The following is a 27,676-nucleotide window of genomic DNA, read 5'->3' as shown; positions in this document are numbered from 1 at the left end:
ATGCTTTTTTATGGATATATACCCAGTGGTGGTGTAGATATTTGTGTTGGAATTTCGGATGCCCAAGACACATATTAAATTGACGTGGCTAGTATGTGATGATCCAAGTCAGGTCATACCCAATAACAAGTTAGACAAACACTTATGATATGTATTTATATGATATGATCTTTAAATAAATATCAATACTTGAAGCATTTAGGAAATGGGTTTCTAAATAAATGCACTTGAGAAATATAAGTAAATTATATGGATAATTTATTTTGATAAATATGTGAATGTGTTTATTTGGCAAAATAAACACTTATGTGTGTTATGTATAATACATAATATGTTACATAAGGTATATAACATGTTATAATACATTTATATATATTGTATAAAAGGAAAATGCAAGTGGATTTTGAGTTGGTGAGACCCATGCAAGTCAATTTGAAGCGTTGAAAGGGCAAGTACTATCCCAAAAGGCCAAATATGATGCCAAACTTGCTGCTTTTGAGCTTAGGTTAATTGCTCTGGAGTCTTGCCAACCGACCTCGGTTTCTTCCAGGCGGGATGATCCTAATTCTGATGATCACCCCGAGGGGGAGAACCAAGGAGATGGTCAAACGAATGTAGATACGACAAGAGTGGAAGAAAGTAATGTAGATGTGGAGATGGGGGAAAGAGTTGAAGGAAGAAATGTTGACGGAGGTAAGGATGTTCAAGCTGAGATTGATAGATTAGCCGAGTGTAGGGCTAGATCTGATGAAATGTGGAGAGGATTGGGTTTGAATGTGCAGGAAATTGAAGATGCTATACAAAGAGAAGAGATAAGGAAGAGGTTGGAAGAAGTGTTTGGAATGGGAGAGATAGAAGGAGAGGAGGAAGATATTGAATTTGTTGATGAAGACATTGTTGATGAGGTCATTATAGAATTTGCTGAAGGAGAGGCTGACGTAGAAGCTATAAAAGACAACATTGTGTTGAATGTGCCGGAATTTGTGGGGACTCAGAAATTAACAGAAGAACCAGTGTTTGAAGAATTTGCTGATCTTGACTATTTTACCACTGGTACTTCAACAAGAAATCAAGCTGAAGAGTCTGCAATTCCAACTGTGTCTACTCCTAAGCAATACTCTTTCAACGATTTTGAAGGGTTTGATGAGCTGAGAAAAACTCCAGATGCTGTCTCTCAAGATTTCAAGAAGTCTACATTTAAACAAGTGCTAAGAGAAGCTATAATTTCTGAAGAAGAACCACTTCCCGACTACTTCCCCACAGAACTAACAGAAGAGCAATGGAACTTTGTAAATAGGGGGTACTTCCTCAGAGATCAAGCAAGAATGGTTGAGCTTGGTATTAAGCCAAAACAAGCTGCAATCAAATCAAGATTCTTGGAAGAAAGAGCATTTCCGATCTTCTGCGGAGCCACTAAAGTTGTCAAAGTAGGAAGACCAGAATTTGCTGCTATGTATAAGTTTAATGATCCAAAACAAGTTGAAGAATATAGATCTCTCCTTAAACTTGCCGATAGCTACAATCCAAGCATTCTTGAAGATCAGAGGAAGTACAGGATAGTGGTGCTTGTCAGAGTGATCTTGATACGGAAGACTCATATCTCAATACCTTATTTTCATGTTAAAAGAGAGAATGGCTTGATCTATCGATTCAATGAAGCTCATTTCAAACTACTGCCGGTTGATGAGTTGATTTTCTTCTACAACCACTACGTAAATGCCATTCAAAGATATCACGAAGATCTAATTGCCTTTGATGCAGTGAAGAGGTACATGTCAAGCGTCATTCAACATGCATCATTGGAAGATTTTCAGATTGGATTTGAGTTGGTGAAGAGGAAGATTAATGTCCCGTATCCAGATCAAAATCTTTAAAAAGAAGACATAGAAAGACTAAACATTGGTCATGTTCTCGAAAAATCAACTCTTGGTGTAGTATTTCTTAACAGCAGGAAGAAGAAGATCTTTCTTAAGACGTGCGACCTTGCTTCTTACTCTGATGGAACCCTTGAATTCTGCAAAAATGTGCTGTTTTGCTTGTCCGAAGATGAAGAGTCAGATCAGAAGAAAGCTCTCCTCGATAAAGTAATCAGCAAGATTGATAAAAGGTTGGGATTCAGAGAGAGTATTAGAATGTTAAGGGAAGCGAAGAATGTTAAGAAATCCAAGTACATCGAGAGGAGAAGAGGAGGATGCTGGATCAATTATGAACCTAGTAATGTTTTGGGACCGCGCAACATTCCTCCGAGAAACTATGAAGCAAACATGGTGGTTCCTGATGATAAACCTGAAGGTGAAAACTGGTTCTGGCATCCACAAGAGAAAAGGCAAAGGAATCGAGCTTAAAGACTTTTGGATCTGGGATACATTTTTAACAAATCACTACTAAGGGGAAGATTGTTAGAAATATAATTTGTATGTTTATAATGTTTTGTATTCATTTGTAATTTTCTTAATTATGGAAGGGGGTCTAGTGTAAATTGTATAGTAAGTATATTATGACCCCTCCATAGCTTTTTATTGTAACTTTGATCACATTTCAAGCAATCCAATCTTTCCACTCTCACACATTTCTTTCTTGGCACATACTCACACTAACACACACATAACCTCCATTAACACACACTAAAACACATAGTAAAGTTCAATTACATACTTTACAGCACTTTATCAAGTTATTTCATACAATAAGCATATTCAATTCAACTATTCTTAATAACTTTCAAATCAAAATATCTGTCAAATACATCTATTAACTGATTCCGTTTGGCCCATTTTGACCGAAACCTTAAGTATCAAAACTTAACTTTTCGTGCAATTTCAAAACAAGACCTAATTTAAGGTGTACTAAACACACTCAAATTCATGCCTTTTAACTTTACACTTCTTCCTCTTCACGATACACTTTTTGTCTTGTGTTCACCATGAACACAATCTGTAAGTCCCACTGGAATCTAAAAAACTCTAATCATTGTCTCTCGTGCAATAGAACCCTTTTATTGAGAGCAAGAACTTTACGGAGCGTAAAGTTACAGAATCCATCACATGGACTTTTGGATCAAAGTCACTCTAACCAATCTTGTAAAAGTCATGCTTAATAATGTCCTTGCGATATGCCTTACGGAGCATAAGACTTAGAAAATCAATCACAGTAATTTTAGAATCAAAATTACTCTAATCAATCTTAGAATAGTTATGCTTAGTCCGGCATATGCACTATACCCTACTGAGCATGAAACTTAAAAGTCAATCACAGTAGTCTTTAGGAGTAAAGGTACTCTAATCAACCTTAGAATAAACATGCTTAGTCAGATATATGCAATAGGTTCTAGAAGAAGCAATTAATACTGAAGAGATCTGTGAAAACCGTCATCTGAGCGTATTTTCCCGAAGTACCTTTCCGGTTGTTTTAGTTAATTTCATCTGTGTACGTCATTAGACCTTAAGACTTTATTATGGAATAACTAGATTTTTGTTTTGTTCGGGCTTTATGAGCATTTAGACTTTAGAAAAATTGTGCGTGGACTTGAGAACGGGAACACTAGTTGTCTTGTGAAAATGCCAACTTAAGTGAAACACTTAAATTATAAAACAATTAAGAATTTAATTATTAAATATGGTCATATTTATAGTCGTTTGAAAGCTATTTAAAAGTTACAAATATTTATGTCGACAAAGTAAATTAATGGGTCTTGGGTTTTCATAAATTGTCGAGTCAAACGAGCTTTCTTAAAAGTCAAAGAAGGTCAAAATATGGGTCAAGACTTGGAAAGGCTATAAAAACCCTTAAATTCTCCAAAATTTAAACTCTCTTCTTTTTTCTCTTTTCTTTCTTTCTCCTGGCCGTGACATTCCCCTCCCTTTTCTTCAAAAACTTCGATCATCATCATCATCAAATCAATCAATCCATCCTTGTTTCTTTATGTTTTGTTAAGTAATCATTTGATTTAAACATATAAATGTCTATTTTTCTAGCAAATCGAATATAAATTATGTATATATAAAGCCATAATATGTATATATATATATATGGCTGTTCATATAAATGTATTTATATGTATATATAAAAACTGATTTTTGATTAGAGAAATCATTCGTTTGTGTTATTTTGTCTAAGATGTATCCGATGTTTACTTATCATTAGGGTTGGAAATTGTTCAAAGTTAGTCAATGATCATTGTTGTTCTCTTTGTTTGCTCTCGAGTTAGGGTTCCTAGACTTGTCAAACTCTCTGGAAATTTTCTTGTGTCAAACTCTGTTCTTTTGTTTGTGTCGACAAATTCTATAAAGTGCCATAAACTCTCTGTCCTAAACTCATCATAAGTTAAACTCTCTATATTATAAACTCTATGTCACAAGTTCCGTGTCTTGTTGAATTCGAAGAACTTATAAGTTCTATGTCTTGATGTTTTGAAGAATTTGTTAAGTTCCATGGGAACATACTCTCCAAAATTAACTCTCTGCTTTAAACTCTTTGTTACAAACTCTCTACTATAAACTGTGTAAAGTCGACAAATTCCTTTTTTATAAACTCTCTACACAAATTCTCTACAATAAGTTCTCTGCCTACGTTCTTCAAAATAAATTCTCTGTCTAAGTTTTCCAAAATAAATTCTATATCTAAGTTTCTAAAATGAGTTCTTTGAACAAGTTCTTTAAATAAACTCTCTAAACAAGTACTTGAATAAGTTCTTTGAATAAGTTCTCTGTATAAGATCTCTGAAATTAAGTTCTCTGGAATAAGTTCATTGGAATAAGTTCTCTGAAAGATTAAGTTCTGGAACTCTGTGTCAGATTTTAAGTTACGAAGAACTTATAAACTCTCTCAGTTAAACTCTCTACTTAAATTCTCTGAAAGACTAAACTTTAAGTCAACGACATTTCAAATGTTTCAAGTACAATGAAGTTATTATATATATATAATACAATATGACACAAGACTTAATGGCATTTCTTAAGACACTAGTATACGACATAGACGTGTACAATTGAGTAAGTACTTACTGGTCGACTTGTGGGCATTGTAGGACTTTTTGGACAGATAGTGTACGTGTTTTAGGTATACTTGACTGTTCGTGTTCTTGTTCGTTGATTCTAGTGAGCTTGTACTTGTGCTGCTTTCAGGTGAGTTTCATAGCCCCTCTTTTTACAAGTTTTGGGGTGGAAAGTATACTTATTTTTCAAACAGTTTTGTCGATTTCTGTTTATGTTCAATATTGAGCCTGTACGTATGGAGTTACTTGTGCCATTTGACGTGCTCTGATCTTGTTTGTATGTGTGTGATTATGTGTTTGTTTGTTGTGCTTTGGAGGTGCTTATTGTGTGAGTTTGAGACTTGGACTTGAGACTTGAGACTTGGACTAAGGCAGGTACCGTAAGACCAGACTTTGAGACTTTGGCTCTCGTGACATTGAGACTTGTGACTTTGAGACTTGGACTTGGGACTTGAGTACTTTGACTTATATGGTGTAACTCTGCTCATTATATATTGAACAAATACTTGTTTTGACTTAAAAGAATCAACAAAAGACTTCTTTCTTGACTAGACTTTTTGACTAAAACCTACGAACTCACCAACCTTTGTATTGACACGTTTTAGTATACTTTTCAGGTACTCAGGCTAATCAGGGATAAAGACTGCCATGCTAGGACTGGACTTCAGAGATTTATGCTCCGTTGCTTATTGTCAGACTTTAAGGCTACATGCCTTGGACTATCCTGTTTATGGACTTATTGTATTAAGCTGTTCTAGCATTGTTATGACTTTGAACTCATGTTTTAGGAATATATTTATTATATTCTATTTCATTTAGTAGTATCTATGTAATTCCATGTCGTGCTGTACTTTTCATGACACCTCATGTTTCCGCCAATGGTGGGGTGTTACAGAATGGTATCAGAGACGTGGTTGTAGAGAATTAGGTGGAAAATCCTAGACTATAACCTAAGCACCCCGTATAGCATTTGCGATAGGAATCATAGATGCATTCTAGACATGCTAACGTCGCTTATATTTTGAGTTCATATTCTATTGAGACTTATTATCCCTGTGCTTATTTTGACTGTGGCTGTCATTTGGTGACTGTGTACTTGTGGTGACTGTGTGCTTCGGTGTTATTGTGATTATTTATGTGTTTTAGAGCAAGATGAAGTGATGGCGCTAACTAGTATCGCATAGCGATAATCATAGAAAAGCCTGATCAACTGTTCTATGATTACCGCCATGCCTTGCGACAGTTATTGACATTAGTGATTGCACTTGTAGTGAGAGTGTGGTAGCTACCCTGGGCTGCTTAATGGGTGTTGGTTAGGTGGAGGGTTAGCCGCTGGTGCACCCTGTATACATACCAAGCCAATACCTAGAGAGCATACCAGTACCATGATCCGACCTTGCATTAGACGTACTAGGGGTGTGGAGGGTTAGTCGCTGGTATACCTTGTATACATACACCACTAGTGCAACGGATGTAGGTGTTAGATTCGGACCACATTTTAACTACAATTTAGGGTTATATATTATTAGTATACATATGTATTGTATTGACATGAACTGCATAATTACTTTAAGTTCTAGATAGCATCCCTTAAACCATGAGACGAGAGAGCTTGCTGAGTGTAACACGTGACATAGATATTGACATTTTCGAGGGTTTCTTCGCGACTAATGTTCTAAAGATATACTAACGTGTGTGGAATAACGGTGAGATGAGAGCTACTACGAACGGAGACGATCGCCGTGATTATTGAAGTCGATAATGCTATCCTAAAACGAAATACACGAAATGCGACGAATGAAGGGCCAACTTGTCATGAAGCAGAGAATACACAATATGAGGAAGCAGTGAATGAGGAGAACCAGTGAATACTATGAAGTCGTTGATGAGAGAATTCGTATTGGAAATGCACTAAGAGAGCCTAGAAGTGGTGTCAAATGTTTTATTTACAAAAGCCTCAAGGAATGTGATGTGCAAGATTATCCAGCAAAGGTGGAGCAGTCATGTTTATTCAATGATTAGATGGATGGAAGCTGTGATTGACATTAGTAGGTGTACACCTGACCAAAGGGTCAGTTATATGGCAATTTCTTTACCTTGGATGCGCTATCTTGGTGGGATGGTTAGTGTCCAGCCAGAGGCAGAGTAGTGGCTGAGGCGATGTCCTGAAAATTTTTTAAGGAGTTGTTGACGAGAAACATCTGTACGGCAATTGAACCTATAAGGTTATATCGAGAACTTTTGGAGCATAAGATGATTGGTGTTGATCATGTTGGTTACGCTACACGTTTCAATGAGTTGTCAAGGCTTGTTTCATATTTGGTTAATCCCGAGAGCAAAGTCATCGAGAAGTATCTTCGTAGGTTGATCCCTCAGGTTAGGTCGACTATGGATGTTGTACATGGGCTTACTTTGGAAGAGGCTATATCGAGATCCGAGGCTATGACTGATGAGTTGATTCAGTGTGGGACTCAACTGTTGTTAGGACAAAGACGAAGGAAAGTTGTGGGGCAAGTAGTAGTGAGAAACTTTGGCAATCTGTTGGTAAAGGCATAATGGAGGCAAGTCAATGTCAGCAAAAAGCAATATGTGGGTAAGTGTACAAAGTGTAATCTTAATCATGCGACGAATCAAAGTGCATGACATGTTTCAACTTCCATAAGACTAGGCATTTTGCAAGTTACTATAGGGAATCAAGGATTCAGAGGGCACCGTTCAATCTGGTATCATTGAATCGGAGGAGACTACCCAAAATACATATCCTCAGAGGCAATCAAGTTCAAGCTGCTAAAGGTCGTGCGTATGTACTAAATGCAGCGGAGGCTCGCAACGATTCGAATGTTGCTACAAGAACTACTCTTCTAAATGGTATTTTTTATGCTATTGTTCTTCTGACTCGAGGGCTAATTATAGTTTTGTCGCGACTAGTTTTGTTCCATTATTGAGTGTTAGACTGAGTCTTATGTATATATATTTTTGACGTAGAAAGAGCTAACTGAGGACTAGTCGGACTAGATGAGGTCGTTCATTTGTGCACATTAGACTTTAATAATTATAATTCCCTTATTGACTTTGTACCTTTGTAATGGAATGTTTTGACGTTATTGTTGGTATGGACTGGATGTCTTTGGTTGGTGCGATGATTACATGTAGTGCAAAAGTCATTAGAATTCCCTTACCTGGTGGTAAGATACTTTCGATCCAGGGCGAGAAGTTGAGTCTTTTGAGGGTCGTGTTTTGAGTGCTTCTATTAATGAGGCTAGTTTGACTGATGTCCCCGTCGTTCGTGACTGTCAGGATGTTTTCCCTGATCATTTACCTGACTTACCTCCGTTTCAACAACTTGATTTTCGTATGAGCCTTGTTCCTAACGTAGCTCTTGTATCAAAATCCTCTTATAGACTAGCGACGACTGAATCACAAGAATTGGTCGTACAACTAAAAGAACTTCAGGACAAAGGATTTATTAGACCTAGTTAATCACCGTGGAGAGCACGTGTTTTATTCGTCAAAGAGAAGTATGGTTCATTTAGTATGTGTATCGACTATCGAGAGCTGAATATATTAACAGTGAAGAATCGTTATCCCCTTCCTAGGATTGATGATTTATTCGACCAACTCCAAGGTGCAAAGTGTTTCTCAAAGATTGACTTACGTCCAGGGTATCATCAATTACATGTATATGAGGACGACATAAGAAAAACTGCTTTTAGGACAAATACAAATAATTCAAATTTATAGTGACGCCCTTTGGATTGACTAATGCTCCGACAATGTTCATGGACTTGATGAAAAGAGTGTGCCAACCGTATTTGGACAAGTTTGTTGTTGTGTTTACCGACGGCATTTTGAATTACTCAAAGGCAAAAGAGGAACATACTGAACACTTGAGAAAGGTACTAAAATTGTTAAGGAAAGAAAAACTGTATGGAAAGTTCTCTAAATGTGAATTCTAGCTAAATGAGGTACACTTTTTGAGACATGATGTGAGCAAGGATGGAATGCATGTCGATCCTAGCAAGGTTAATTCAGTTAAGAATTAGAGAACGCAGAGACACCGACTGAGGTTAGACAATTCCTTGGTCTGGCGGGTTATTATAATAGGTTCATTGAAAAATTTTCTAAGATTTCATTGCTGCTAGCGCAATTGACGTACAAAGATAGGCCATATGTTTAAGACGAGAAACAAGAAAAGCATTTCAGATTTTGAAGAATAGGTTGTGCAATGTGCCGATTTTAAGTCTGCCTGAAGGATCAGATGATTTTGTAGTGTACAGCGATGCATCGTGTCAAGGATTAGGTTGTGTCCTCATGCAAAAGGGCAAAGTGATCGCGTACACTTCGCGACAATCAAAGGTTTATGGGAAGAACTACACAACTCATGATTTGGAGTTAGGAGAAGTGGTTTTTGCATTAAACTGCTGGAGGCACTAGTTGTATGGAACCAAGTGTGTAATCTACACGAATTACAAAAGTCTGCTGCATATAGCAGCAAGATTTGAAGATGAGGCAAAGGAGATGGCTTGAGTTACTTAGTGACTACGATTGTGAAACTCGTTATCACCCGGTAAATAGCAAATGTAGTGGCTGACACTCTAAGGCGTAAGGAAAGGGTTAAGCCTAGACAAGTACGTGTGATGAGCATTACGGTACAAAGAAGTGTTAGAGATCAAATCATAGAAGCACAGACATGTGTTGATGGCGATACAGAACTCCTCAAGAAGGAATTGCAGAGGCATGGAGCAACATTTAGATGAATGATACGATGGAGGCTTGTATTACGTGAATAGACTATGGGTTCCTTTCACTAGCGATTTACGAGAATTGATTATGAATGAAGCTCATAATTCAATGTATTCGGTAAAACCGGGTGCTGACAAGATGTGCTATGACATGCATATGTTTTTAATGGTGGCATGACATGAAGAAGGATGTCGCTGAGTTTGTAAGTCGATGCCTGACGTGTTTATGGGTGAAAGTGGAACATCAGAAATCTGCTGGATTACTCAGACAATCAAAAATTCCTGAATGGAAGTGGGAATGTGTGACTATGGGTTTTATTACAAAACTGCTTAGAACAAAAGAGAGTCATGATATGATATGGGTGATTGTTGATAGGCTAACAAAGTTTGCTCATTTCTTGGTCATTTGCGAGAAAGATCCCACAGAGAAATTGGTGAGAAAGTACGTAAAGGAAGTCGTTTTGAAGCATGGTGTACCGGTTTCAATTATTTCAGACAGAGATACTCGCTTTAATTCTCAATTCTGGAGAGGGTTTCAGAAGGTCTTTGGGACTAGGATAGACATTAGTACTGCGTACCGTCCTCAAGCTGATGGTCAGAGTGAGCGTACGATTCAGACTCTAGAAGACATGTTGAGAGGCTGTGTCTTAGATTTTGGAGCTAACTTGGATGACCGTCTACATTTGATAGAATTCTCTTACAACAATAGTTATCACATGAGTATTAATATGGATCCTTTCAAGGCATTTGTATGGAAGAAAGTTTAGATTGTGATGTCCCTCACTCGATGGTTTAACCCACAAGTGTAGAATAACAAGTCAAGTAATTACTAGAGAGGACTAGTATTAAACGTCAAGTAAGCACTAGATTGGACTAGTATTACGATTAATATAAATGCAAGAATATATATAACGTAATACGTACTTAAGCAATATAAAGATAAGCAAATAAGTAAATGGTGAGACACAATGTAATTTTCAAGTGTATTTTATTTATTGATGTTAAATAAAATACAAGGTTGTTGCGGAACAAGATATTACAAAGTAATTATCTAAACAACCTATGAATTAGAAGTGATCTAATCTTTGCTAAATAAACTCTTTGATCGAAATACTTAAAGTTGTGAAGTATGACTGTTTAGATTGACAGTATTTGAGCAAAGGCACCAAATTGCAAAAGTATATCTTTTGGATGAGGAAGTGACTTGGTATTTATAGGCAAAAAGAATAAATATAATATTCTTTTTGCCGTACAAATATGGTTACATGCATTTAAGGAAATTACTTTAATTCCTTAAAAACATTGATTAAAGTACAAGAATAAAGTCACATGATACTGACTTGTCTTCTAATTAACCAACCATCTTTACATGCGTGTAAGGCTTTTAACAAAAGACAAATGGATTGTCTGGTTAAGGGCATGTAAAGGCATAAAGTCAATTCCTCGTAATCAGTGTTTAGACTTGTAAGGTCTAGAACACTGACAAGGACTCCAGTCAGGAGATCTGGTAAGTCTTCCAGTGAGCTCCACTATTTGTCAGACTTCTTTCTTCAGACTTCAGTCTTCGACTTCAGTGAGAATGTTCTTCAGTGGAAAGATCTTGACTGGAGTGAAATCCAATGAACAAATCTAGTGGAATCCAAATTTCTATACAAGTAAGTTGTTCACTGGTCTTCACATAATTTCTGGACAAATCTTCAGAGGGCTCCAGTAGTTACGTCTGGAGCGAGTCCAGTAAATCTGGACTTAACAAATTTCCCCTATTTGTTTAGAAATTATGCAAGGATTTTCAAGCTTTTATCTATACAAGTTTGTGCTTTAAGAATCCTTGAAAAATTTGACTAAGTCTAATTTGATTTTCTGGAGAGCCACTTTATAGATCATCAGTGTTCCCAGTTTGTACATTTTAATTTCTAGACTTAATCTGGATAAGTACTTGAAAAAAATAGGAATTGCAACTTATATATACAGACACCAACTGGAGGAAAGTTACAATTTTATCAACATTAAAATAAATACAAGTACAATATCATAGTCAGGCCTATTTCTTTTCAGCATGCCCAGTTGGCTCTTCAGTGGCCTTCCTCTTTACACCTGGAGATGAAGACGAAGTAAGAGAAGTCCTTAGGCCCAACTCCATCTCCATCAACTCCTTCCTCATCCATTCCTTGCCAATCCTCTTCATAAAGTATTTCACATCCTGGGAGACATCTTTACCCCTGAATGAAAGCCCAATCTCTCTTAACTCTGACCACCCAAAAGCCCTGATTGAGGTGTCTTTTCTTTCATCAGTAAAGTTCCCTTCTCTGAAGAGTTTGACATGGAACTTAGAGAAGTTATCATGATTTTCTGCTAGATAGATCTCAGCACCCAGTATAGGTCGGACATCAGCTCTAAATTGTGAAAAATGTTCATACTTTTCTTTTGTCTGAGCCCTTTTCACCATTTCATCCACTTCCCTGGACACCTTTCTCTGTTCAACAACTTGTTGAAATTTTTCTTTATTGATCCTTTCAGTTGTGTTCAAGGGAATGAAGGTGCTAAGATCTGCATGTCTGGCAGCATTGGATTTTCTAACTGGTGCCTTGGGCAAACCCTTGACTTTCTTCCTATATTCATGCTCTAGAGCAGTTGTATTGCTCCTTACTTGTTGCCGGAGATTTTTCAGTTCTTCTCTTCTCTGGGCAATAAGATCCAGTATGCTCACACCATAAATTTCAGAATTATAAACTTATTCATCCTGAACATACATGGATCGAATATAGACGTCATCCAAGGCATCCAGACACTTCTTCAGCCTGGGATCATCCTTCATCTTCTTGTAAACTTCAATTTGTACGCCCAACCTACCAGCGTTGTAAGAATCCAGAGTCCCATGCCTGGCCATATCCAATTGGTGAGCAATCAAGTCATCTTTTAAGTTTTTCTTGAAGATTTCAATTAAGATGCACTCTTGCTCCAGTCTCTTTGCCTTGGCCTCATCAGCAGACACATACTCTTCCGCTTCATTTGTTGGTTCCCCAGATACCACTTTCTTTCCTTTGAGACTTTTCATTGTTGTAGTGATATCTGGGAACTCTTCAAAAACTGGCTCACTGGCATCAGTACCAGCAGCCTCTTCCTCAACTTGTCCACTAGCTTCAGTACCAGTGACATCTTCACCAATAACCTTCTTCCAATTGTGATGCTCTGGTATGTATGATGCTCTGATACCAATTGTGAAGTCCCTCACTCGATGGTTTAACCCACAAGTGTAGAATAACAAGTCAAGTAATTACTAGAGAGGACTAGTATTAAACGTCAAGTAAGCACTAGATTGGACTAGTATTGCGATTAATATAAATGCAAGAATATATATAACGTAATACGTACTTAAGCAATATAAAGATAAGCAAATAAGTAAATGGTGAGACACAATGTAATTTTCAAGTGTATTTTATTTATTGATGTTAAATAAAATACAAGGTTGTTGCGGAACAAGATATTACAAAGTAATTATCTAAACAACCTATGAATTACAAGTGATCTAATCTTTGCTAAATAAACTCTTTGATCGAAATACTTAAAGTTGTGAAGTATGACTGTTTAGATCGAGAGTATTTGAGCAAAGGCACCAAATTGCAAAAGTATATCTTTTGGACGAGGAAGTGACTTGGTATTTATAGGCAAAAAGAATAAATATAATATTCTTTTTGCCGTACAAATATGGTTACATGCATTTAAGAAAATTACTTTAATTCCTTAAAAACATTGATTAAAGTACAAGAATAAAGTCACATGATAGTAACTTGTCTTCTAATTAACCAACCATCTTTACATGCGTGTAAGGCTTTTAACAAAAGACAAATGGATTGTCTGGTTAAGGGCATGTAAAGGCATAAAGTCAATTCCTCGTAATCAGTGTTTAGACTTGTAAGGTCTAGAACACTGACAAGGACTCCAGTCAGGAGATCTGGTAAGTCTTCCAGTGAGCTCCGCTATTTGTCAGACTTCTTTCTTCAGACTTCAGTGAGAATGTTCTTCAGTGGAAAGATCTTGACTGGAGTGAAGTCCAGTGAACAAATCTAGTGGAATTCAGATTTCTATACAAGTAAGTTGGTCACTGATCTTCACATAATTTCTGGACAAATCTTCAGAGGGCTCCAGTAGTTACGTCTGGAGCGAGTCCAGTAAATCTGGAGCTAACATAGATCCCCTATCTCGTGGGCTGACTCTGGTGATAGTCAGTTGGTTGGACCGAATTTATTGAAGAGACCGTCGAGAAAATAATCCAGATTAAGGAGCAACTTAGATTAGCAAGAGAATGATAAAAGAGGTGTTCTGATGTTAGACGTAGACCTTTGGAATTCAGTGTCGGGGATCGTGTACTTCCTAAGTTTTCCCCTTTGAAAAGATTGGTTAGATTTGTCAAGAGTGGAAAGCTCGGACCAAGATATAACGGACCATTTGAGGTACTTGAAACAGTTGGTAAGGTAGCTTATCGATTGAGACTTTCGGAAGAGTTTAAGGATGTTTATGATGTATTTCATGTATCGCACCTTCGAAAATGTTTAGCCAAGGAGCAACGTCATGTGCCTATGGACGAAATACGGATTGACGATAAGTGGAACTTTGTTGAAGAGCCTTTGGAGATTGTGGATCGTAAGGTGCGGAAACTAAATAAAACCGAGTATACCCTTATTAAGGTTTGTTGGGATTGGAAGAGAGGGCCTGAGTATACTTGGGAACGGGAAAAATCATTTCAAGACAAAGTACCCCTAATTGTTTAATGAGACTAGTGCGAGTTGAATTTCGGGATGAAATTCTTTTAACGGGGTAATGCTGTGACAACCGTCATCTGAGCGTATTTTCCCGAAGTACCTTTCCGGTCGTTTTAGTTAATTTCATCCGTGTACGTCGTTAGACCTTAAGACTTTATTATTGAATAACTAGATTTTTGTTTTGTTCGGGCTTTATGAGCGTTTAGACTTTAGAAAAATTGTGCGTGGACTTGAGAACGGGAACACTAATGGCGTGAAAATGTCAACTTAAGTGAAACACTTAAATTATAAAACAATTAAGGATTTAATTAATTAGTGTTGCTAATAGTTTGCATTTAAAAAAACCTGTTTTCTCTCCCCTAATGGCGATCATACTTTCTCTTCCCCTACTGTTTTCGATCTAAATTGCTTGTAAATGTGTCCCTCTCATCAATCTTTGGATTGGTTGATGTGCATGTTTGAGTTGTTTATCTCGATTTCTGGTAGGTTTTAGTTCTTTTTGAATATCGTTCTTCTAAACCCTAGTTTTACTTGTTAGACTTCCCTGATTTTTTACTAAGATTGTTTTCGCGACTAACTCGTTTAGTTTAGCTAGATACTACAATCTTATTAAACGATTAAGGGGGTCTGATTCGTAGGCTAGGGTTTCTTGCTTAGGGTTAGGGTTTTTCTGCTCATCTGATCTTCATCTAGTTATTATAATTGTCTCGTTGTTTCTGCTTGTTCATGTCGTCGTGTTTGTGCTGAGAGAGTAGTGTTATATTGTTATCATGAGTGATAAACTTAATTTAGCTTCTAAGATCAAAAATACTGATGGGAAAATTCGACCTCCTGTTCGATCAATATTGAAAAACTCTAAGAAACCTACAAATCCTTCTTCGAAGGGAACCAGTAGTATGGAAGAAACAAAGGAGGTGAATATGGAATCGGCTACTGATAAGGTGGGTGATTCGAGGTGGACCTTGGGTAATCTGCAATATGCCAATATTTCTTAATACTTGGACGCCCACAACTAAACTGAGGAAGGAAGACATTAAGGAGGTTATGGTTTGGATTAAAATTCACAATTTCCCGATAGCTGCCTACACAGATGATGGATTAAGTCTTCTATTTTCTAAGCTTGGAACCCAAAGCTACTTGACTCCTACACTAGTGCAATGTGTACGGAATCCTGGGGTAGAAGTAGTTATGCTCGAGCACTTATTGAGATTTCAGCTATGTCGGATTTTCAAGAGCATTTGTCGGTCGCAATTCCTATATTGGATGGGGATGGTTACACTAAGGAAACCATGCAAGTGGAATATGAATGGAAACCTCCACGATGTTCCTATTGTACTATTTTTGGGCATCACTCTGCTGAATGCAAGAAAAATGTACCAACAAAAAAGCAAAAGGCGAAAATAGATAATGATGGCTTTACTGAGGTGATTGGAAGAAAGAAAAAATACCAGGTGAATAAACAAAAACCAAGGGTGGTTTATAGGCCTGTAGCCGGTCAAAAGACTCCTCAAAATGACCCGAGTACTTCCAAAGGTGGGACGATTCCGAGTGCACCTATAGATGGGACGAGCTCAACTTTACCCGAAGTTAACATGAGTAATCAGTATTCAGCCTTATCTGGAGAGTCTAATGATGTAGATATTGGGAAGGGGGCTGCATCGTCTTCAAAGAAACATAAGGAGGACAATGATGTCGACGATGATTGGGATGTTGATGAAACTATAAATGTTACTGATAATGAGACTGCAACATTCATGGCATCGGGTACGAATCCAAAGGATAACTTTACAGGGGCAAGCACTCCTGCTCCAAAGGTATCCAATGGGTAGTATAGCAGCTTGGAATATAAGGGGGTTGAACCGCCCTCTGAAACAAAAAGAGTTTCAACTTGTTATGCGAGAAAATCATCTTAATGTATGTGCAATTCTTGAATCACATGTGAACGTGTCCCAAATTTTTCAAGTTTGTAAAAAGATTTGCAAATCATGGGATTGGATGTCTAATGGAGGTACTTCTAATAAAGGAACGCGTATTATCCTTGGTTGGAACTCTGATGTGGTTGATGTTATGATACTAGCTCAAACGGACCAAGTGATACATGCTCAGATAATCTACAAGGTCGACCAAAAAGGTTTCTTTTGTTCTTTTATTTATGCTGATAACTACTATAAAAATAGAAGGGCCTTATGGCAGAACTTATGCTATCATAAGAATTTTGTCAAGGACCGACCTTGGTGTATTTTGGGAGATTTCAACTCGTCTTTAGATCTTGAGGACAGTTTTTCGGGAACTTCTACCATTAGTATTGGTATGAGGGATTTCAAGGAATGTGTTAATAGCTTGGAAATGTTTGATATTAATGGCTCAGGACTACATTATACTTGGAATCAAAAACCAAAAAAAGGGATTGGTATTCTCAAGAAGATTGATCGAGTTATGGGAAATATTCATTTTATAGATTGCTTTCCATCTGCTTGTGCTATTTTCCAACCTTATAGAGTCTCTGATCACTCACCTTGTATCTTAAAGTTACCCAACATTGCTAGAGGTAGGAAACCCCCATTTAAATTTGCAAATTTCTTTTATACTAAGGCTGAATTTCAGGGGGTTGTTGAGCAAGCTTGGAATACTGAGATAGACGGGGTAAATCAGTACAGGGTAGTAAAGAAGTTAAAGCTACTAAAGACTCCGTTTCAAAATCTCTTATTCAAGCAAGGTAATCTACATAAAAGGGTGGACGGTTTACGAACTGAGCTTGATGATATTCAGAGATCTATTGATCAGGAGCCCGACAGTGCCAGATTACAAGAATTAGAAAGCGACTATCTTCAGAGATTTAAAGAAGCTGTGTTAGATGAGGAGAACTTCCTAAAACAGAAATCCAAGATTGACTGGTTGGCAACAGGTGACTCTAATACATCTTTTTTTCATAACTCTCTTAAATGCAGGAATCACAAGTAGCGTATTAATGTGATCAAAGATGTTAATGGTGTTTTACATGAAGGAGGTAATGTTTCAAAGACCTTTGTTCAGCACTATGAGAAATTTTTAGGTATACAAGGTGACGTGTCCTTGCAACCTGCACCGGACTTGTTCACAAAAGTGTTAAATAGGAATACTGCCCTTAAGATGATTCGTGAGGTATCTGACACGGAGATTAAGGATGCAATGTTTTCGATTTTCGATATTAAAGCCCCTGGACCTGATGGTTTTTCATCTGCTTTCTTCAAAAAAGCCTGGTCAATTGTCGGTAAGGAGGTCTCTTTGGCAATACATGATTTTTTCAAAAAAGGCAAACTGCTTAAGGAACTAAATCATACCATCCTTGCTCTTATTCCTAAGGTTGCAACCCCGTCTTGTGTTACAGATTATAGACCAATATCTTGTTGTAATGTGTTATTTAAATGCATCAGTAAGATTATTGCCAATAGAATCAAGGAGGATTAGATGAAGTGGTTAGTGTGAATCAATCAGCTTTTGTGCCGGTTAGGAAAATCTCTGATAATATTTTGCTCACTCAAGAAATTATGCATAATTATCATAGAAATCAGGGACCGCCAAGATGTACTTTCAAAGTGGATATTCAGAAGGCATATGATACTGTTGATTGGGATTTCCTTAGAGCTGCTATGTTTGGGTTTGGTTATCATCCAGTTCTTATAAATTGGGTGATGTTGTGTGTGTCGTCCACGACATTCTCCTTGAGCATTAATGGACAACTGCATGGTTTTTTTAAGGGTAAGAGAGGTCTTGGCAAGGTGATCCTATCTCTCCATATCTCTTTACTCTAGTCATGGAGGTGCTTACTCTCATCTTGCACCACTCATTTTGACTTGATTCCTCATTCAGATTCCATAACAGGTGTGTAAAACAAAAAATTATTAATTTATGTTTTGCAGATGATTTATTTCTTTTTGCTAGGGGGGATACTAACTCGGCTAAGTTAATCCTGGGGGCCCTTGATTCGATTAAAAAGATGACAGGTTTAATTCCGAGTACTCAAAAAAGCACTGTTTTCTTTTGCAATGTATCCGACATGGTTAAAACCCATATCTTGAATATCATGCCTTTTGAAGAAGGTAAACTCCCTGTTTGATATTTAGGTGTTCCTCTCGTTTCGTCAAGACTTTTATATAAAGATTGCAAAATTCTGATTGAACGTATGGAGAAAAGAATTATGGATTGGAGGAACAAATTCCTCTCGTTTGCAGGAAGGATTCAACTGATTATGTCTGTCTTATCTTCTATGTATACATATTGGTCATCTGTTTTTATTCTACCTGCTACGATTATGGCGGAGCTGGAAAAGACCATGCGGGGTTTTCTTTGGTGTCAGGGTCCAATGAAAACAGGTAAAGCTAAGGTTTCATGGAAAGCCCTTTGTGTTCCAAAATACGAAGGAGGATTGGGGCTGAGAAAGACTTCTGAAATGAATAAAGCACTAATGACTTCTCATGTGTGGAGTATTTTATCTCATAGGAAATCACTTTGGGTTGAGTGGATTTATGACCATAAACTTAGAGGAAGAAGTTTCTGGGACATACCTAGTCGGTCTACGGATAGCTGGAGTTGGAGGAAAATTCTCTCACTGAGACCTCTAATCCGTAAGTTCATTTGGAAAAGGTTAGGGGATGGTAAAGACACTTCAGCATGGCATGATACCTGGAGTGACATAGGGCCTCTTTCCAACATAATTCGTCCACAGGATATCAGGAGAGCTGGCCTACCTCTTCATGCAAAAGTGACGGACATTCATACTGATGGGGAATGGATCTAGCCATCTAATTGGCTCGTTTCATTTCCCGCTTTGTCTAACATTTCTCATATAGTTTTGCAAGAACATAAAAGAGATGAGCTGATTTGGATGATTGAACAGGAAGAAAAACCTTTTTCTTCTTCCATGGTGTGGGACTCAATTAGGAGTCGAGAGCAGCCGGCTGCTTGGGTTAAGGTTGTATGGTTTACCCAATGCATACCAAGACATGCTTTTAATCTATGGCTTATTATGCGTAGGAAGCTGCTCACGCAGGATCGAATTCTCGAATGGTCACCTGCTCGTAGGAAAACTTTGAACATGATGTGTTGTTCACTTTGCACAGCTGACATTGATTCTCATTCACATCTTTTTTTGAATGTTCATACTATTCACAGGTATGGAATACTGTTAGATGTGACGCAAATATGCCATCGACTTCAAATGCATGGGACGATATTACAGATGAGTTGATTATGCATGCAAAATCATGCATGATTACCCATGTTATTGGAAGGCTAGTTGTTGCAGCCACTTCCTATTTTATCTGGCAGGAGAGAAATAATAGAATGTTTGCCAACCATGCTCGTCCACCTGATGTATTAGCCAATCTCATTAAAGACATTGTTCGTTCAAGATTATGGAGATTGAAATTTAAGAAAACAGCTCGGGTTGATTCTACACTTGAAGCCTGGAAGATTCGAGGAGATTTTTTGGTACAAGATAATGGCTGATCGTGCTTATTTGTATTAACTTGTTCGTTGCCTATTTCTAAATGTATTTTCTAGCTTAGGCTCGAATTGACTTCTTTAAGCTGATTCCCTTTGTATTTCTTTGTTTAACATATATAGGGCATGTCCTATATATGAACTAGTGCGATATTTCAGTCGTACTACTTGTTTTGTAATGTTTTTTGGGTGATATAAAAGTTCATGGGATGAATCCCATTTACCCAAAAAATTAAGGATTTAATTATTAAATATGGTCGTGTTTATAGTCGTTTGAAAGCTATTTCAAAGTTACAAATATTTATGTCGACAAAGTAAATTAATGAGTCTCGGGTTTTCATAAATTGTCGAGTCAAACGCGCTTTCTTAAAAGTCAAAGAAGGTCAAAATATGGGTCAAGACTTGGAAAGGCTATAAAAACCCTTAAATTCTCCAAAAATTAAACTCTCTTCTTTTTTCTCTTTTCTTTCTTTCTCCTGGCCGTGACATTCCCCTCGCTTTTCTTCAAAAACTTCGATCATCATCATCATCAAATCAATCAATCTATCCTTGTTTCTTTATGTTTTGGTAAGTAATCATTTGATTTAAACATATAAATGTCTATTTTTCTAGCAAATCGAATATAAACTATATATATAAAGCCGTAATTTGTATATCTATATATATGGCTGTTCATATATGTGTAATTATATGTATATATAAAAACTGATTTTTGATCAGAGAAATCATTTGTTTGTGTTATTTTGTCTAAGATCTATCTGATGTTTACTTATCATTAGGGTTGGAAATTGTTCAAAGTTAGTCAATGATCATTGTTGTTCGTTTTGTTTGCTCTCGAGTTAGGGTTCCTAGACTTGTCAAACTCTATGGAAATTTTCTTGTGTCAAACTATGTTCTTTTGTTTATGTCGACAAATTCTCTAAAGTGCCATAAACTCTCTGTCCTAAACTCATAATAAGTTAAACTCTCTGTATTATAAACTCTATGTCACAAGTTCCGTGTCTTGTTGAATTCGAAGAACTTATAAGTTCTATGTCTTGATGTTTTGAAGAATTTGTTAAGTTCCGTGGGAACAAACTCTCCAAAATTAACTCTCTGCTTTAAACTGTTTGTTACAAACTCTCTACTATAAACTGTGTAAAGTCGACAAATTCCCTTCTTATAAACTCTCTAAACAAATTCTCTACAATAAGTTCTCTGCCTAAGTTCTTCAAAATAAATTCTCTGTCTATGTTTTCCAAAATAAATTCTATATCTAAGTTTCCAAAATGAGTTCTTTGAACAAGTTCTTTAAATAAACTCCCTGAACAAGTACTTGAATAAGTTCTCTGAATAAGTTCTCTGTATAAGTTCTATGAAATTAAGTTCTCTGGAATAAGTTCATTGGAATAAGTTCTCTGAAAAATTAAGTTCTGGAACTCTGTGTCAGATATTAAGTTACGAAGAACTTATAAACTCTCTGAGTTATACTCTCTACTTAAATTCTATGAAAGACTAAACTTTAAGTCAACGACATTTCAAATGTTTCAAGTACAATTAAGTTATTATATATATATAATACAATATGACACAAGACTTAATGGCATTTCTTAAGACACTTGTTTGAGCTGCTCACAACTAATGATTTTTCATGAATCTCAGATGCTCTAGTATCAAAACTAATCTCAGCAAGGTAGGGTCTTGAACCCCAGTCATAAGATCCCTCCTGTTGTTGAACTACCAAAGCTCTTGACACACTTTGGTTACTAGAGTTTGGACTTTCAACTTTTGAACCTTGATAACTATTTTGTTGGGAAGAGTTATTAGCATTTGAACTTGATCCTTGAAAAAATCTTCAATGTGGAGCACTTGGAGGAGTTACTGATCTACCTTGATTGAAGTTTTGACGAGTCACAAATGACTTTTCGTCCTTCTTCGGTCTCTGGCATTCCCTAGCAAAGTGTCCAAATCCCCCACATTTAAAACACTTAACTTTTGACTTATCAAAGCCAAGTTTGGAACCCACAACCTTCCGCCCTGTTCTTGATAAGAAACGTTTAGCCCGAAGAGTCAGCATAGCCATTTGCCACTGCAGATCCATCTCTTCTAAGTCCAAAGGATCAATTTGCTCATAGTCTTCATCTATAAGACTAGGATCTTGAACCTTTCCTTGGATTAACTGTTCACATGATGTCACAAATGACGCAAGAACGGATAAGTGACTTTCCGCACATTTGACACTTATAGGCATGGTGGAACTAGAACTGGAGGTAGGATATCCACGATTGCCTAAATTGTCACTCTGACTTGAAACAAGATATATGTTCCCTTCAGAGTCAACCGAGATCTTTTGTAAGTCAACATCTTCACCCAGGAAAGCCTCTGTGCTTCCTTCAGAGGAATTTGGACTTACATTGATTGAAGGCCTACCGTAATAAAGCTCGGGAATCTGAGCATTATTATATCCTGCTTCCCTCCTCTTTTGTTTAATTTCTTGTCCCCTAAACTTAGAAACTATCTGAGTTAAAGACATGCCGTCAAAATCTGCTTCCTCTTGCAAAGAGGTAATGTAATGATTCCACTTTTCTGGCAAAGAGCTCAAAAATTTCTCGACCTTCTCTTCCTCATATTACGTAACCTCAAATGTTTGCAACTCTGCTAGCAAATGATAATATCGTGTAATTAGTTGATCTAAGTTTTCACTTCTTAACCTGATAAATACATTATACTGATGCTTTAGAAGGTCTTTTCTATTTTTTTTAAGTGTTTCATCCCCTTCACAATGTTTTTTTAATGCTAGCCAAAGTTCTTTTGATGTATTGAATCCGTTAAATAAATGTAATATATCTTGTGGCAATGAAATTTTTAAACATGAAAGTGCCTTTTTCTCTGCCTCATATAATTTTTTTCGGATTCAGTCATATCTTGTAAGCATATACTTTGGTAACACCACTGTCCTCATATTTTGGGGCTTTAAATCCTTTTGTCATACAAGTCGACATTCTAATATCGGTGAATTGCATAAAGGATTCGAATCAACCGTTCCAAGAAAAGTATTGGTCAATGATCATCAGTTTAGGTGGTGAATTACCCTTACCAGTCTCATGGTCCATTAGTATTAATTGGTTAAGGTAGTTTGCTGCCATTGTGTATGATGTTCAACTTATAAACACGCAAATGACACAAGAACACGCAAACTGGGAACACTCAAATGAAACACGCAAAAGTGTTGGAACACGCAAAATCTAGGAACACGCAAATCCTTGGAAACACGCAAAATCTGAGAACACGCAAATACAGAGAAACACGCAAATTCAAGAAACACACAAAGTTCAAGAAACACAAAATCTCAAGAACTCTCAAAGTTTCAAGAACAAGCAAAAAACAGAAACACTCAAAAGCCTTGGTAATAACAAAACACGCAAAAAGGTACTAGTGTTCAAGAACACGCATAGTACACTTTTCAAGAACACACAAACACCACTTTCACACAATTTCTTAGATCCCGAGCCCGATATTGCTCAAGGATAAACGAGATTATAAGAAAATGTTACTAGGATATAGATTAATCAATATTTGGCAACAAGTTTGAACCTTTATTTCAAAAACATGCCCAAAGACTAATTTTCACCTAAATCTCGCAAGCAAAGGGATACCACAAAACCGTTGTCAATCTCTAACCAAGGTTACGAAAACCTGTGGCTCTGGATACCAGTTGTAAGTCCCTCGGGTCTTGTACTCTTATCTAACCGAGATTGACTTAAGGATATGTCGAGGTGCGGAAATTCCTCGATATAACCCACGATTTATATATCAACCTTTAGATGATATATATCACTATATATATATATATATCTTTTTGCGAGATAGTAAACACTCCGGGAACGGCTCTTTGGATTCACTTTACCAAACACGCGGTAATCTAATTCTACGAGCCGTTTGGGGGGTCGCGTGTGTGTTTGCGGTTTGTGCACGAGACGAGTATTACCCACAAGAAAACCTTATGCGTGTTCTTAAGTTTCTCTCTCTAGGATTTGCTTGTTTCTCTCTTTACACTCTTGTTAAAACACGCATACACACACCCTCTATTTATAGGCAAAGACTTAGGAACACGCAAATGGCAATTTGCGTGTTCTTAAACACGCAGGCCCATGCGTGTTTCAAAGTCAAACGCCCATTAGGGTTTTGGCCTTTTTGCGTGTTTCCCTGAACACACAAAACAGTTTAAGTGTTTTTGTGGTCAAGCATACTTTTGCTTCTTTCCATAGAAACTCTCAAACCATTTGAGAGTTCTTGAGAACAAGCATACTTTTGCTTCTTTCCACAGAAACTCTCAAACCATTTGAGAGTACTTGAGAACAAGCATACTTTTGCTTGTTTCAAAGAAACTCTCAAATGACCATTTGAGTGTTCTTACTTGAACAAGCAAAAGATTTGCTTGTTCCTAAGAACCCTTAAATAACACTTAGGATATGGTGAGTAAATGTCTTTACTGCTATCAAGACGTATAACCGACATTGTACTCAGAGTTAATGTCTTTACTGCTGTCAAGACGCAGAACCGACATTAACTCAACTAATGCTTTAACTGTTGTAAATATACGCAGAACCAGCATTAGCTATCGACAACATTTCAACTACTGTGAATACGCAGAAACAACGTCGTCTATATTACCTATTGGAAGTGTGTACTTAAGATAATGTTTATACTGCTGTAAATACGTAGAAACACAATTATCTTAACTTCCCTTTGGAAGTACATTAAGTTAATATCTCAACTGCTGTTAATACGCAGAAACAATGTTAACTTAATAACTCATTACATGTTATGTCTAAAACCTGCAAAATACAAATAATAAACAAACATATAATCATAATTGGATCGCAATTGGCTCAACAAAATATGCCAAGGTAATATTAAGGACAAACGGTAATTACAAGATAATTACAAGACTTGAACTTATAAATGAATATACTTCATATATCTAGAATGCTCATGTCACTGAGAATCATGTACTAACATTGAACACAATCAATGTTGTTTCATAAATTCAAATACAACAAAAATAAAGACATAAGATTGAATAACACGATAAACAATCTGTCCATCTATATTTTCGTCTCTGTTTGAATTTTGCTGAGTTGTTGACGTGTAAGTATATTCTGCTTCCATTTTAAACTTGAGTTTTCTCCATTCCGGACTGGATAGACCTAATTTTCATACACTTTAGAGACCCTTTATCTTAACGGTTGACACACATCCATTTAAGATAAACAATTCTGCGACCACATCAACAAACTCATGAGATTTATACAACACATGTATTCATCTCAATGATAAATAATTGAACTTGCAAATACTTACACCGATATATAATAGATAATTCGTGACTGGTTATCCCAATTAAGATTAGAATCAATGCCTTTATCATGTTATCTCACACATTAAGTATTCTCAATTCAATTATTTAAGATAAATTGCAAATCAAAATATATGTCAAGTATATCAACTGAGTGACTCCGCTTGACCCATTTTGACCGAAACTTTAAGTATTTCACTTAACTTTTCGAACAATTTAATTACAAGACCTAATTTGTGGTGTACTAAACACACTCAAATTTGTCTTTTCTTACACTACACCTTTATCACGAAACACATTTATTCAGTATTCACATAGAACACAGCTAAGTCCCTTAGAAACCAAATACCCTATCACAGGTCTCTCATTCCAGTCAACTGGACTAGCAACTCAAAATGTGATCAATTAAAGGCCTTAGTGTAGCTTCAATAATTAAATCAACTTTGCATATTCATCATATGATAATAACCATCATGTTATTTCAAATGATTCATTAACAAACATAAAATAAAGTAATACTTTATGTTAGGTCCAGTTTTGCTGAAAACTAGAGCCTCTCCAGTTGCAACTGGAGAGCAGAAGAATTGTCCAGAAATATTTGAAGTCTAGTTGTAATGTACAGTTTATGCAACTGAAGACTTCCTCTAGTTGAAGGTCTGAAGAACATACCTAAAGACATTCCAGCTGAAGTCGAAGACCTCAAGTGGAAGATAGGGAATGACAATGGCAGCGAAGCCCAGTTGACATTCTAGCAGATCAATGGACTGGAGACCATCAGTGTAAACGCACTTACAAGGCTTTACACTGATTACGAGGAAGAGCTCTTACTTGCATCCTTTTACCTGGATTATAACCTTGTCTGTGGATAAAAGTACATAGATGTAAAGTGGTTGAGTAAAGTAACCTTTTGTCTTACTTTATTAAGCATACATAAGAAATATATTTATTCTTTGTATGTTGTCAACCATTTTGTACGTCAAAGTTGGGATCCCAATGCCCAACCTTTGCCTATAAATAGAGGTCCTTGCACAACCAAGAATTCATCTTTGCACATTCGACTTTGCAATATTCTTGGTGACTTGTGCAATATTCTCTCAATCGCTAAAAGGAACATTTCACAACTCTAAGTGTTTCGATTGTTAAAGAGAATTTCCATGTTTTAGATCAATTGTATTTCATAGGTTGTTAGGATATTTACACTTGTGTATTATCTTGGTTCCGCAACTACCTTGTATTTTATTTAAACATAATAAATAAAATACACTTGAAAAATACAAATTGTCTCACCAATTTACTCACCAGTATTTACTTTATTGCATTGTTGTAAGTCCCTCGGGTCTTGTACTCTTATCAAACCAAGATTGACTTAAGGATATGTCGAGATGCGGAAATTCTTCGCGATAACCCACGGTTTCTATATCGACCTTTAGATAATATATATAAAACTATATATATATATCTGTTTGCGTGAATATAAACACTCCGGGGGAACGGCTCTCCAGACGTACCGTATCCAACACGTGGTAATCTACAGTCTAAGAGTCATTCGGGGGCCGGGTGTGTGTTTGCGGTTCGTGTACGGGATGAGTATCACCCACAAGACAAGACAATGCGTGTTCTTAGTTTTCTCTCTCTATGATTTGCTCGTTTCTCTCTCGACACTCTTGTTGGAACATGCATGAACACACACCCATATATATAGGCTTGGCCAGGAACACGCAAATAGCCATTTGTGTGTTTCAAGAACATGCGAAACCCAATGGGTTTGCGTGTTTCATTGGTCAAGGCCCATTAGGGTTTTGGCCTGTTTTGCATGTTTCCCTGAACACACAAAATGTTTGAGAGTTCTTGTGGTCAAGCATACTTTTGCGTGTTTCCACAGAAACTCTCAAACCAATGGAGAGTTCTTGAGAACAAACATACTTTTGCTTGTTTTTAGAAACTTTCAAATGACCATTTGAGTGTTTTTACTTGAACAGGCAAAACTTTTGCTTGTTCCTAAGAATCCTCAAATAACACTTAGGATATGTTGAGTAATGTCTTTACTGCTGTCAAGATGCAGAACCAACATTGTACTCAGAGTTAATGTCTTTACTGCGGTCAAGACGCAGAACCGACATTAACTCAACTAATGCTTTAACGGTTGTAAATATACGCAGAACTAGCATTACCCTTCAACAACATTCAACTGCTGTAAATACGCAGAAACAACGTCGTTTATATTACCTATTGGAAGTGTGTATTTAAGATAATGTTTATACTGCTGTAAATACGCAGAAACACAATTATCTTAACTTCCCTTTGGAAGTACATTAAGGTAATATTTCAACTGCTGTTAAACGCAGAAACAATATTAACTTAT

General features: G+C 36.7%; 1 protein-coding gene across 1 annotated transcript; it reads left to right on the top strand.

Annotated features, from left to right (window-relative positions):
* Nucleotides 1-16,490: 16,490 nt before the first annotated feature.
* LOC122587803 lies at nucleotides 16,491-18,286 on the top strand. Its single transcript, XM_043759969.1, has 3 exons — nucleotides 16,491-17,400; nucleotides 17,500-17,837; nucleotides 17,927-18,286. Exons 1-3 carry the CDS (start codon nucleotides 16,491-16,493, stop codon nucleotides 18,284-18,286), a joined length of 1,608 nt encoding a protein of 535 aa, XP_043615904.1.
* The last annotated feature ends 9,390 nt before the right edge of the window (nucleotides 18,287-27,676 follow it).

This window comes from Erigeron canadensis, chromosome 2 (assembly GCF_010389155.1).
Source record: "Erigeron canadensis isolate Cc75 chromosome 2, C_canadensis_v1, whole genome shotgun sequence".
Lineage (NCBI taxonomy): Eukaryota > Viridiplantae > Streptophyta > Magnoliopsida > Asterales > Asteraceae > Erigeron > Erigeron canadensis.
The sequence above is the reverse complement of the archived record's forward strand: the minus strand, read 5'-3'. Positions and strand labels throughout refer to the sequence as shown.